The sequence below is a fragment of the Lissotriton vulgaris genome, chromosome 5 (assembly GCF_964263255.1).
Source record: "Lissotriton vulgaris chromosome 5, aLisVul1.2, whole genome shotgun sequence".
Taxonomy (NCBI): domain Eukaryota; kingdom Metazoa; phylum Chordata; class Amphibia; order Caudata; family Salamandridae; genus Lissotriton; species Lissotriton vulgaris.
In genome coordinates, this window is record NC_141693.1 from 305,333,121 (window position 1) to 305,347,867 (window position 14,747).

Genomic DNA, 14,747 nt, shown 5'->3' on the forward strand with positions numbered 1-14,747 from the left:
TAATATAGCTGAGAACTGTTTGAAATCTTTCAGTAATTTCATACCTAGATTTAAGGCCGGTTCTGGACCGTATTCATTTTGAATCTGCCTCAGAACATCTGGTATTACCGCCATGGACGGTACACCATGTGTTTTTGTGTAGATGGAAGCCAAGACTGTACCCCAAGTGTCACGGTCCTGCACATGTGGTGCTATCCCCATTGGTTAACAGATTGTCAGAATGCTGTGTTTTTCATGAGGTGTACTACCAGGGAATACTGCCTCTATTTGAGTAATTTTTTGAGCTAACCAGAACGGAACTTGTTCCCTCTTTGCGGGTAATTTACCAATGACTGATTGTATAGTCTGTGGTGTAATTTTGTTTGTGTTCCCCTGGTGAGGGGTGTGCTGTGGAATCCTTACAGCTGGTTGGACTGTTAAAGTCTGCATGACATATTGAACCCATTGTCTATGTATTTTAATTAACTGTTTCAGCTGAGCTAACAGTTCTGGACCTGTCATTCCGTTAATGTCAGGATGTGGTGTGTAGCTGGCCAGTACCGGCCATGTTGCTCCTGGTCTACCTAGTGGACCGAGCCTGGTAATGTGATTTTGATGTTGTAGGGCGCCTTTGAACTAGAGCTGATGCTCCTGGTAAGTTAGTGGAATTTCAACGTCCTCGAAAGTAACGTATTCCGCTGGAGGTTCCTCTACTTTATAGTAGTGGAACTTGTGTGTTACTGCATTTGCTGCAGGAAATAGAATCCATGAATAGAATACCTCTGTCTGCCGATATTCATGTGCCTCTATAACAAAGATTACTTTACCACCTCTTGATGATACCCCATTTTCTATAAGTTTTATAGTTATAGTTTTCCTTACATTTACCGGGATGATTGCATCTGCGTCAATTTGTTGGAGATTTGTGTCATCTAAGACTGCTTGAGCTGCTGCTCTAGCTCTCTCCCTTTCGTCGTCACTCTCCGACATTTTGTCGACTCAAAGTTTTTGCAGAGCAAAGTTTCAAGGAAACAAAGATTAGGTGCACAATATTTTGGAACACTGTATCCTTCAACGTTGAATAAACCAAAAACTAATACATAGGATTTTCGTCCTACTCAGTTTTGGCGGATATTAACCTTTTACCCACTCCAGACATCTATTGGAGTATTTTACTGGAAGAAGGGGTCTGTGTGAAAAGCACAACTGAGTTACTCTAGTATCTAGTGCTAAATTATCGCCTTACCAAACGTTGGGCGCCATGTAGTGTAGTTCCTATATTCCCAATAGGCTCTGCGCATTGGAATAATATATACTGTAGTTTAGACGTAGGACTGAGGTCGACTAGGTCTCTACCGAATATATTAAACTTAATTGTGAGTGCCAGCTAGCTCAGAGGTCACTAGAAACTTTCTCGAATAACCAAGAAGGGATTAGTTTCTGACAACCGCATAAACATGACAACTTTGTTTCCAAGAATGAGAAATCAATCTCTAGAGTTGTGGAAAGAATAAATAACTATTTTACTCAGTCAATCGTGCATGCTTCGTTTCACCAGAGGTGCTGAGAAAATAGAGAGACGGGCGTTTTCAATATAAAGTATTTATTGAACAGTCTTCTTTCTCAAGCATAAGAAATGTACTGCTACAATCGTAACACTTGTAATAAAGTACAATGCATATAATACGAACAGCATTATAAAGTACAGTAAAGTAAAGTCTAGTACAAGGGAAGAAATAAGTGAGGAACAGCTTAAGTTTAGTGGTTCTCTGCCAGGAATCTATTCCAAGAATTCTCTAAAAGGTCTAATCAGCTCCGTACCTTGGTTTTACAATGAAGGAGGTCTTGTATCTCTCTTTCAGGACTAAATTTACCAGATACCTGCAAGGGTAAGCCGGAAACACTGGAGCTGGATTTCTCGGCAGGAGAAAAGACAGAGTCTCTCAGTGCGTCAGCTGGAGGGTAGGCTTCCTTCGGCACTTGCTGCTGCAGGGAGTCGGGCAAGTAGATAGTCGATCTGCTCCAAACCACTGTGTGTTTGTCTGGGCAAACCTAGGCGTATTTATACTTTGAAGGTGCCGAGTTTGACGCATGATTGGACTTAACGTCACTCAAAGGCTTGATTCTTTGAAAACTCCCGAATTTCTTGAACTCAATATTCAAGCAGGGGGAAGTCCCTAGCTGTTGAAGGCAGGTTTTTCAAGAAATCGTTGTTGATTCTTGGAACTTAGTGGAAGTAGCCATGCCGTATTTGGGCTGCAAGGCTTAGGCCAAATATGGTAGTGATTTCTATGCCTATATAAGGATATGATAAAGAATACCTGTATAAGGGCATGAATCGGGAAAATTTACACTAGGGTCCTAGATTCATTTACAACAGTGGTGTGTAACTGGTGAAAGCGTGCACTGACGCCTGGTGGTGTGTGCTTGGTGGAAGTGTGCACTGATTGCTGGTGGTATTTGTGCCCGGTGAAAGCGTGCACTGACGGCTGGTGGTGTTTGTGCCCGGTGACAGCATGCACTGATGACTGATGGTGTCTGTGCCTGTAGAAAGTGTGCACTGACAGTGTGGTTGTGTGTGTGTGGTTGTATGTGGTTGTGTGTGTGGTTGTGTGTGTGGGTGTGTGTGTGGTTGTGTGGGTGTTTTTGTGTGTGTGTGATTGTTTGTGTGGTTGTGTGTGTGTGGTTGTGTGTATTGTGTTTTTGGTTGTGTGTGCTGGTGTGTGTGTGTAGTTGTGTATGTATTGTTGTGTGTGTGGTGTTGTGTGTGGTTGTGTGTGTGTGTGTGGTTGGGTGTGTGGCCCTGCTTACCTTTTGAACGCGCACACCTGGCACAGGATGAAAATGCCCCAAGACAAGGCTCGGGGTGTTTAAAAGCGCTGCCCTAGGAATAGCAGGCTTCAGGCGTTAGTAGAGTTTGCCAACCTGCTGACACATCCAGGCCGGATACACGAACAGAGTGACAGTTCAGAGAGAGTGCGCACCAAATTTGCCTATCAACAACCTCCCACCCACGGCTACAACACAGAACCTGGTGGCAGGTATTATTGCAGCACTAACTGGCAGATTTGAAAACCGTTCCTTGGTTCCAGCCACAGTGTACTATTGCCCGCCTCCTAAAACCAGCCACCAATGTTGGTCTTAACTTTACATATAAACTTCTTTACACAAATGTGGAGAAGCAACGTGTATCATACAGATTTTTGGCTTCAAATGCCATACATTAGACATGAATAGATGACAGGAGTGACGAATCTCCAAACAGATGACGTAGCTTTCAAATACTTTTATTGTAATTGATAAAATCCACAGCCTACGCGTTTCGCCCAACACAGGCTTCTTCAGGGCTTATCTTTACATCTTGGGACTGAAGCGTAATTTCTCCAATTGTGGAGTCTTCGCTGACTTCCCACTCCTGCGAGGGCGAGTGTCTCCTGGACCACAAGATCACCAATTTGTTAATTTAGTAGGTGTTTTAGAAAATATTTCCCTCCTATATCAAGGGTGTCCTTACTTCTTGGATTGAACGAATAACTGTGACAATAGCCGTGTCGCTATCAAGTGCCGATTTGGGCGGAAAAGGTTATCTCCTATATCGGAGTCTTCCTTCTCGAGTCCTGGTATTTGTCTATGATATGGGAACAACAGAGCAGTCACCATTTGTCAAAGGCCTATAGCGAACATCCACAGGCAAGGGACACCCTTGGCAGTCATCCATGATTGAGGACACCACAAGAGTACCTAGGTTAAGGAGCACAATAGAAGTAATCCATGCGAATGGGACACAGTGTTACCAATGATAAGTGGACCATGACAAGAAAAATCTATGAAATTTGGCAAGGTAAAATCCTCCTTATTTTAGGAATCAAGACATCTCAAGAGGTTTTCTAAAGCTTTAAGTACCTGTTGCAACTTCTCCAAAGTTGATGTTGTGTTTTCCATTGTCAGAGGTAACGACAAGCGCAGGGGCCATGACAGGACAGTGCAACTCCAGGTACAAGGTGTTATAAGGGCTGTTAAAAATAAAAAGCAAAACAAGTACAGTTGTATTTTACTTACCACTTCTGCACAGAATTAGAGCTATAAAGCAACTGATCTTTACCATGAAGAGAAGGTGTGATGTGAGTGATGAAAAAAGAATATGTGGAGGCTTGCAGTCTTTGGACCTGCCTTGAACCCTCCCCCACAGTGATAGAATTCATTTCCCAAATGTAGTCATTGGTACATTCCAGCCCAATGTACAGGCCTCTAGATTTTACCTTTAGAACATGCCTCAGTTGCTAACTGAATCTGAACATTTACTTAGCAGTGCTCTCGCACCCACTAGGTGGTGCCATGCAGCTCCATGTTGACTGTACCACCATGTAAGTAGAGCTGCATATAGCACCATGGCCCTTCTTTCCTTGAAACATTACAAAATAGAATCAAATTTCTCACCAAATATGCATGCGCCATCTATGGGCATAAACAAGGCCTGAATGTCTCCTGAACAGCCTCAGGAACACATCCATGTATGGCAACAGGGTACCACACTGGTGCCTGCGGCACATCCCAGATGATCACTAGTATCAAGTCCAGAATTAATCATGTATTTAGCCACGTTCTAACCATCTTAAATGGTTTTAGCCATGGAGGCCCTATGTTCTTTCAGGACACCAGCAGAATCTCACCGGCCATGTCCCAGAGGCTGTGAGAATACTGGCACCATAAACAAACTGCAGTGACTGACCATAATGCTAGGCTAGCTGAAGAAAGCATTTGTTTTACGAATGCCTCAATCTTGTTCCACCCCCTGTGTGTTTAGCAGGAGAGGGGGGGCAAGGGTGATAGGCCATAATCTGTGGTTCACCCTGAGGGTGCAGGTCTTAACCACAAGAATTTGCCAGGTGCTGCTCGGTGGCGTCTGGCCACCTGCCTATTCACTGGTGGGCTTAGATAAAATGCCCATTAAGGTTTCACTGAACGGAAGCAAGATCTCAGATGAATCTTACCCAGGTTGTTAAATATCTGTAAGAACATTTCTCTTGATTTCAACAAAAATCACTTGCAGGTCCAGGACCTATGCTGCCAATTGGCCTCATGTAGGTCCATATAAAAACTTTCATCATCATAATGGGGAGGAAAACCATCCCCATCCCTACCATCATCCTCCCTGAGTGGTGGCAAGCTCTGGTCAGAGTTGGAGCAAAAAAGACAATCAAGCCTCTGAGGATGCCCCTCAGGTAGCGAGAGCATGGAATCAGACTCAGGTGGTATGGTAATCAGTTGAGCTGCAGTAGAATCAGAGCGGGACCTCGACTGGGGTAGAGTTAAAGCTGGTTTGGGGCTGGACATCAGAGTCGGCATGAGGATAGTATATCAGTTCCTATATCAGAAATATTTCAAAGGGTAAGGTCTTTTCATCTGAAAACAACCACTCAGCATATGCCATTTCTTTCATAAGGATGGTATTGGATCAAGCAGGCTCGTGAAAAATTCCACTTTTACAACTTCAGTGCTTAGATCCTAATATATTCTGAAATCAAATTTCTGAATCTCCAATGTTGGCGATTCCATGAGGGTAACAGAATATGTTTTTTCTGGTCATCTGCTCTCCCCATATGGCTTTTACAATCAAAGTGTATGTGTTCTTTACAAATGAGAATATGCAGACATATGATCAGCTCCAGCACTTATTGTACCTGTAGGTTAGATTTCCAGTACTTTTCTGATCTCCAGTGTCCCCACCGCTGGCAACAAAGCAAGGCACGATGAACCTTTCAAACTTTCCACTGAAACTTCTTAAGAGGGATGCTTGAGCTGCCACATATTCATCAGAGCTAGACAGAAGAAAGAATTAGCCAACAAAAGAAAAATATTCTAAAAACAATCATTATTGTAAGAACAAGAAACAGTCCTGCCCCTCCTTTCTTTAGACCAGTGGTTCTTAGCCTTTTGACTCCTGTGGACCACACCTTTATCATTGCTGGAAATCCAGGATGCTCACTGAACCATTAATAGAATCCAGAGACCCCCACTGAGTCATTACTGTAATTTGGGGACCCCAGCCTATGCAGAACAGCCCAAGGCTTACTCAAGGAGGAAAGGTCGGTTAGACACAAACTACAGAAATACTAGCTAATCAATGTCTAGTTAGTGCTTTACTTTATGAAGGAAAAGTTCTTAACATACACAAAATGAATATGCTACACTTAATACTAAGAAATCCAAAAGTATCTAGTACCCTTTGGGCCAGAGTTCTGACCCCAACAAGTATTATAGCACCCAGGCAGTAAGCAACTTAAGCATAGTTAATACTGGAATCTACAGGCAAAGTAACTCTTCAAAGCTAGAACAACAGTACCAATATTTGTATTATAGGGTTTTAACTTCAAGCAGTAGCTATGAAATCAAATGTTTCTGGTCTACCCATTCCTCAAAGGAACATATGTGCCACCCTTCCTCAGAGAGGTCACCGCTCTAGTGGTGCCAAGAGTCTGGTTACAGGTGTCTGACATGCAGACACATTAACTGAATGCCCCTAGTTAAGGACAGATGCATATAGTCATCACTAGTTAAGTAGGCACTGGGTTATCCGTAGGAGGGCAGTTACTGTTGAAGTGGCCAGTACACCCTGACACTCTAAGGTGAAACAAAAAAGGAATGGGAGCCTGTACCTCAAAGCCAGACAACTGGTCACAGGCCAGAATTTCTGGTGGATGATGTTATTTGCTATTGGACTCAGGGAAATTAACTGTCTGTACTGGAAGGTGCCCACAGGCTCCAACAGCAGAGAGGAGAGGGATGAAGCTGTATCATCTTCAGTGATGTTGTGACAGTGAAGACCTTCCTCTGCTTCCCTCAATGTTCCTGTGTACCAAGATTCCTTGCGGGAAGAATACGTTTCAGTACATCTTAAAATGGAAGGTTATGTCTCTAGAAAAGATTGTCTGGAACAATTACTGACCACTGTACAACTTCTAGGCAGTCATAGCACAAACATGAAACACAATTTGTAGCTACATGCTGGACAACAATTGTAGTGGTTGCATTGGTTTCCAGTTGCTGATATCAGTTCTCACCTAGACCTTTCAATTTTTGCACTTTTGTTTTGTCCTACCTCTTGACAGGTTTCCATGTTTATTTCCTTCTGGTTTCCTGGAGTCCGTTTGTTTTCCCTGCCTCTCTCTGTGCTTTGTCCTTACAGTCACCTGCTTCAAATTCTCCCATTTACCACAGACCCTAGAATGTTTCATGATCTTCCTTACATTCGTCAGAATATTGTGTAACACAGTAACCATTGTGCAATATTTTATGGAACTACATGCCACATGTTGTTAAGCCTCATCTGAAGAGCTATTTAGTTGTGATATATTGTTACTGCTGTAACAGCATCAATACTCATGCTACCTAAAGCCTCTCAAGTTTAATAGCTAGATTGATGATTGGCTAGCGCCTGCAAAGATAAAAACCCTGCATAATTTCAAGCTTGTGAGGCATGCCAGGAGGACTAGAAGGGAGTTTACTTGATCTTCAAATGTCAATATTTGATATAGCCCGACTCCTAGATTTTAGACTTTAGGTGTTGGATGAGGAAAAGGACGTGCAGGCCACCATGTTGAAGACCAAACATTAGTTTGAGTGCCAAGTAATACTTGGTCCCCTACTTGGTGGTCTGCACGTTTGGGTCCTATTATAGCAGATATTTTATGCTGCTGCAAAGTACATATCATTCCCATATGACTTATCTCATTCTGTAAATGTTGCTGCCCCATACATTCCAGGTCCCTGCCCTCGAGTAAAACTTTGCTTTTTTTCTGTTCCCTGATAAGAAAATACCCTCACATAAAGCCTAGAAATATATATTGTATCAAATCGGGAGCCCAGTCTCCTGCAGAGGCGGTCGCTCCCCATGCTCCCTGATCTCGTAGCGCTGGACTGCTACATTGCCTGCCTTCATATCGTGCCAGATTAGTATTGTAGCGCTGCGCTGAACTATAACACTGCCTGCATTTAAATTGTGCCACATCATAGCGCTATATCGTAGCGCTATATCGCACTGCCTGAGTGTTTGCTTAGCCTGGTTTTGCTTTTGTTTCTGCTGCCATTTTGTGATTGTTTGCCTCCCAGCCCGTCCCTCCACCCCGCTTCCGCCTCCCAGCTGCTCCTCCCTCCCACAGATAGCATAGGAATCGTCCTGCCTTCCCTAGCGCTGTGACCATCCTGACTCCTGCATTGCCTGAGTGTTTGCTTAGCCTGGTTTCGCTTTTGTTTCTGCTGCCATTTTGTGTTTGTTTGACTCCCAGCCCGTCCCTCCACCCCGCTCCCGCCTCCCAGCTGCTCCTCCCTCGCCCCACCCCCTCCACTATCCACTTATGACAGATGCTTTTGCGCGCAGCGTTCACGCGCAGCGGACGCGCCCCATGCGCGCCAAAGGTGCGCCAAAGGTAAGCCCGTCTACGCCCGTCCGCGCCTGGACCGCTCCCAGCGCCAGACCCCCTGTTCCTCGCAAAATCCACTCCACCCGCATAACGTACGACGCCGCTACCCTCTCAGCACTTAACCCCGGCCGATTCCCAACCTGCTACCAAGCCGCCCCAGGACACATCCATGGACCCTTCACCTGCCGCTCCTGCAAGTTCGACAGCATCAGGACTCACACCAAATCCACTAACTCCAAACAGAGCTCCAACACTAACCATCTGAAATGCATCCTACTCAACACCCGTTCGATCCACAGACACGCCATTGAGCTATGGAACCCACTCGACACTACATCGCCGGACGTCGCCTTCCTTACAGAAACCTGGATGAACGCCTCATCAGCTCCCGACATCGCCATAGCCATCCCGGACGGCTACAAGATCATCCGAAAGGACCGCACCAACCAAACAGGAGGAGGCATCGCCATCGCCCATAAGAACACCATCCGCATCACGACCAGTTCCGACGACAACCTCGCTACCGCCGAACACCTTCACTTCCAGATCCACACCGACCCCAAGACCACACTCAGAGGGACCCTCATCTACAGGCCTCCAGGACCCCGCACACAATTCAGTGAAGACATCACCGACTTCATCAGCCCACACGCCCTCCCCTCCGAGGACTACATTCTACTGGGAGACTTGAACTTCCACCTGGAAAAGAAAAACGACAGCAACACCACCACCCTCCTGGCCAACCTGGCCAACCTCGGACTCGAACAATTTGTTGATACCCCCACCCACTATGCCGGACACACACTCGACCCAATCTTCACCTCCAGCAAGCACATCTCCTTCAACCACACCACAGCTCTCCATTGGACGGACCACAGCTGCGTTCACTTCAACTACAAAAAGACCACAACCCACAACCTCCCACAACCAGTTCCCCGAAGAAACTGGAACAAAATTACCACCGCCCAGCTCTTCACATCGCTCCACCAAAACCCTCCTACCAAATCATTGGACCCAAACCAAGCAGCCACCACCCTCACACAATGGATCACCCACAGCGCCGACGAACTAGCACCCTTGAAAAACCATCAAATCAAGCAAGGTAGCAAAAAAGCCCCCATGTTCAACGATGACCTTAAGAAATCCAAGAAGTTCTGTCGCACCCTCGAGAAAGCCTGGAGAAAAAACCCAACCACTGACAACCTGACCACCTTCAAGAACGCCACCCGCAAATACCACCAACTGATCTGATCCACCAAGAAATCAGCATTCAAGGATCGACTTGACAACAACGCCCACAACAGCAAGGAACTATTCAACATCGTCAAAGAATTTACCCACCCCACCGCCAGCACCAACGACATCACTCCCTCCCAAGACCTCTGCGACTCCCTAGCCTCATTCTTCCACAACAAAATCGCCGACATACATAACAGCTTTGAAAACCAGTCCGGAGAATAGTCCGCTCCACCCACCTCCGAACCAAAACCCCCCTCTATCAACCTTTGCGCCTGGAACCCAATCACCACTGAAGACACCATCCGCCTGATGAACTCCATCCACTCAGGATCGCCAACCGACCCATGTCCCCACCACATCTTCAACAAAGCAGACTCCATCATCGCACCCCATCTCCGAGACGTCATCAACTGCTCCCTCAACTCGGCTACCTTCCCGGAAAGCTGGAAACATGCCGAACTCAGCGCCCTTCTGAAGAAACCCACAGCAGACCCCACTGAACTTAAGAACTACCGCCCCATCTCGCTCCTCCCATTCCTGCCAAAGTCATTGAGAAAGCCGTCAACAATCAGCTCACCACCCTCCTCGAATCCAACAAATCCCTCGACCCCTCACAGTCCGGCTTCCGAGCCAAACACAGCACCGAGACCGCCCTCATCGCAGCAACAGACGACATTCGAACACTACTGGACAACGGAGAAACAGTTGCCCTCATCCTACTTGACCTCTCCGCAGCCTTCGACACAGTCTGTCATAGCACCCTCATACAACGCCTCAGCAACGTCGGAATACAAGGGAAAGCATTGGACTGGATCATCTCGTTCCTCGCCGGAAGAACCCAGAGAGTCCGCCTCCCCCCTTGTAGATCAGAGGCCACCAAAGTCATCTGCGGGGTACCACAATGATCATCACTCAGTCCCATCCTCTTCAACGTATACATGAATCCCCTTGCATCCATCGCGCGCCAACGCAACCTCAACATCATCTCCTACGCAGACGACACCCAGCTGATCCTCTCCCTCACCAAAGACCCAAACACCGCCAAAACCAACTTACACGAAGGATTGAAAGATGTAGCCGAGTGGATGAAGAACAGCAGTTTAAAACTGAACTCGGACAAAACGGAAGTCCTCATCTTAGGATCATCCCCCTCTGCTTGGGACGACTCATGGTGGCCACCGGCCCTGGGAACCGCACCCATACCAACGGACCATGCACGTAACCTGGGCTTCATCCTGGACTCCTTCCTCTCGATGACCAGACAAGTCAACGCCGTCTCATCATCATGCTTCAACATCCTACGCATGCTCAAAAAAATCTTCCGTTGGATCCCCACCGAAACAAGAAAAACGGTCACCCACGCACTGGTCAGAAGCCGACTGGATTACGGAAACACCCTTTACACCGGAACCACAGCTAAACTACAGAAAAAACTCCAGCGCATCCAAAACGCCTCAGCCAGACTCATACTAGACATCCCCCGCCAAGATCACATTTCCGGTCACCTGAAAGACCTCCACTGGCTCCCCGTCAACAAGAGAAATACGTTCCGTCTCCTCACCCACGCACACAAAGCCCTCTACGACATAGGACCCGAATGCCTCAACACGCGCCTGTCCTTTCACACCCCCACCCGACAACTACGATCTTCCAATCAAGCCCTCGCCGCAATTCCACGCATCCATAGATCAACCATGGGGGGTAGATCCTTCTCCTTCTTAGCGGCCAAAACTTGGAATTCTCTCCCCACCCACCTCCTCCTTACACAGAACCACCTCTCCTTCAGAAAGCAACTAAAAACTTGGATATTCGATAAGTAAAGTACCCCCTCCCTCAAGCGCCTTGAGACCCTCTGGGTGAGTAGTGTGCTATACAGATTTTTAAACTTGAACTTTTTTTTTTTAACTCGAACTTGAACTATTACCCACCAAATCTATCAACAGGTCTCTCTCATCAAGGACTTATCTTGATGCACTACCATGAGCACAATGATTGTAGTTTCCCAATTCGCTGCTTTTTGGGGAGGGTTGATTGCCTCTTTGGTCTTCAAAGTGAACTAATCCAACAAAAGAAACAGAAGATATAGGCCTTAAATCGCATTAAAAACAGTATCTTTGATCCATGTCTCACCAACAATGAAAGAGATACATCTCTGGGGATTCATCAGCAAGACATGTGATAATGCTTCAGCAAAACCAATACAATTCACTCACTCTGTTTTTATTTCCTCTGGAGTGGGAGCCTGAAAGGGAACTGGTGGTGGTGCTGGTGCTTGGACAGGGGGTTCAGGAACTTTTACTTTTGGAGATTTCTTCGAACCTTTCTTCGCAGAGGATTTCTCCTTCTTGTCTTTGCTCTGTGTAATAAAATCGAGTAAGGTTTATAAGTTGTCTTTTTTAATGTTTTTTGAAGAGTCAAACTTTAACAGAAAACGATCAATGTTCAGATCACCTACAAAACCTTCTATATCACCAAAACACATTGCACTGGAAGGCTCCAAAATTAATCTAGAACAAAACAACATTATAGGACTTGACTCGGCCTGCAAGTAGAAGAACAAACTTCAACCCAAGGAATTCAAATATACATGTACTCTGAAGAACGGGTTGTTTACCTTCGAAAATGTGATTTTTGATGGATATGATGGCTCTTAGAAGTTTTCTAGTTTTGAACCTCGTCCCCAGGTGCTAGACTGCATTCAGAAAACTTTCAATCTTGTTGAGTCACTGACACCAGGAGGCGCTGTCCAACATCACGGTCAACCTCTAAAGACCTCACAGGAAGCCATGCATGGGATCACTACAAGAGCCTGTTGTGTCAGTTATGGCAGTTCAGTCCATTTCCACATCAAGTGGAGGCTAAAGATGTAGCCAAGATAAATATAGAAATACGTACAGCGTACCCTTGTCAGTAAGGGAGGTGGACAATTTTAAGGAATCCGTAGGAGCTGTTTTTTCCATCAGAAAGAATGTTGCAAGTGTTCTAATTAATTACTTTTAAACGACTCCTGTAGCATAGCATCTAAAAAGGAGGTTGGATGAAGTCTAAGGGTATGTTTATAAGAAAAAGAGATTGTTGTTAACAGTTAAAGACTGATTCCTAGTAACACAATTGCTAAATGCCACGCATTGTCTACATCCATAGAAGGAAGAGGAGGAGGAAAGAAAGATGTCAGGGTACTTTCCTGAGAATCACAACACCTAGAGGGTACTATGGGAAAAATAATGGTTTATGTTGTACACAAGATTGTCCTTAAAGAACGTAATGAAAAGAATGGAAGCAAGCAGAGCTTGAAGCTCACTCACACTCATAGTTGAAAGTATGGCTACAAGAAAAGTCACTGTCCAGATAAGATACTTGAGATGATAATGTAAGGGCTATTAAGAAAGTCACATGAGAAATTAAAACAATAATTTCAAATCCCATAAGGGGACAACAAATTGCTTTGGAAGAAACCTATTCTGAAGCTGCTTCAAAAGCATAGCAATTATCTGCAAACACAACAAAGAACCTTGTTCAGAAGAAACAATGTACGTCGAATTAGTTCCTAAATAGTCTTCAACTGTAGCAATTCTAAGCCCTTTATCCAGCTGTGAAATGGCAAATTGGAGAATGAGGACTGTGTTAGCCAGAAGAGGGTCACATGAGCTATTGCAATGCTATGTCAACGATGTGAACTAGCTCCTATAGGCAACTCTAGTCAAAGGTCTTCTGGTCTCCAAAAGACCTTAAAAGACAATAGCGGGAAGATGGTAAGCAGCTATGGCTAACATTTCAAGAGCCAAGCAAATCGGTGTAGAGTTTGCAGATTTGAGGTAGAATTCTGCCCGAATATTGGAAAAACTAGAGTTGTGACAGAACCAACTAGGATGGGAAAAGTAGCCATCCACTGAACATTGTGGCCCTCCAGTAGTAGGCACTTAACCATATTTTCAAACCCCTCTTGAACTGTCTGCCACACAGACCTTTAACTTCACCTTCCATCATATCTACTGTTCACCCAGATCCAACACAGCATTTAACCCCAAACTGCCTGATCTCATCACTCTCGAAGCCTCCCCTAGTTAAATGAACATCTTTCTCTACAAGTTCAACTTTTCCAGAGACAAATGAAGAAAGCTAAGCTCCTGTCTGCGTCGGAAGTGATATTCGCGATGCCTATGGAGGTGCCGCCTCAGGACACTAATGTTAGTTTCTTTTCGCAACTTTCCTGGCCAGAAGTGAGAGTCACAAAGAACACTGACAACTGGTCTGCATGTCTAGGGCCCTTGGGAGGGGTAACTCTATCATTGTAATCTGTTCATAGAGCATGGAGGATCGGTAAGGAATCTGTGGCTAGATAGGGTCTCTACCAGATAAGGCGTTACTAAAGGGAAGTAACCTGTTAATCTGACAGAGACTTTTAGCTGCAGATTCCTTACCTGAGACTTGACACCCAAGCAACACTTCCACGAAGATGGGGATGTGAAATGGATTGTACCAGAAATTCCTGCAGGAACATATGGGCGAAGTGCCCTTCACGATGGACCTGATTGTCTAGGCAGTAGTGTTTTGAGAACGAGTGCAAAGGCGCCCATGTTTCTGCTTGACGAAAGTCCAGGACAGGGACTCCACGAGCTAAGGCAGTGGCTGCAGCTTTGTATTTGGTGCGATGACCAAACAAGCCATCTGGGGGATTGCTTCTTGGCAAATGCATAGCAAATTTTTGATGCAGAGTACTAGCCATTGTGAGATGGTATGTTGCTGCACCTTCTTGCCTTTCTTGGCCCAACTTACCCTACGAAGAGTTGACCATAGTTCCGGAATGCTTTGGTACGTTTAAAGTAGAACCATGCTATCTTTGAGTCCAGGCAGTGTAGTTTCCCCTCTTTAGCAGGATGGGCTGGGACATAAAAAGTAGGTAGAGTGATGGACTTGTCTTCATGGAATGGAGTTGATCGAGTCCAAAGGATCAGCTTGTCTGGATTGAGCGAGACTTATGGAGGGTTAGCAGACACCGCCTGCAACTCAGAGTTCCTCCTGGCAGATGTTATTGCCACAAGGAATACCATCTTGATAGTGAGGAGTCTGACTGGGCTCAAAAGGAGCGCACATTAGGAATGTCAGAAC

The 14,747-nt window shown here is 45.5% G+C and overlaps 1 protein-coding gene across 2 annotated transcripts in view; it reads right to left on the bottom strand.

Moving 5' to 3' along the window:
• Positions 1-14,747, bottom strand: part of CFAP74 (cilia and flagella associated protein 74) — a 1,279,283-nt gene that overhangs the window by 405,005 nt on the left and 859,531 nt on the right. For both annotated transcript variants that reach the window (XM_086921531.1, XM_086921532.1), the window contains exons 29-31: positions 11,852-11,994; positions 5,661-5,798; positions 3,883-3,992 (exon numbers count right to left, since the gene is read on the bottom strand). In XM_086921531.1, the coding sequence (XP_086777657.1) occupies positions 3,883-3,992; positions 5,661-5,798; positions 11,852-11,994 (391 nt within the window). The remainder of the gene's footprint in view (positions 1-3,882; positions 3,993-5,660; positions 5,799-11,851; positions 11,995-14,747) is intronic.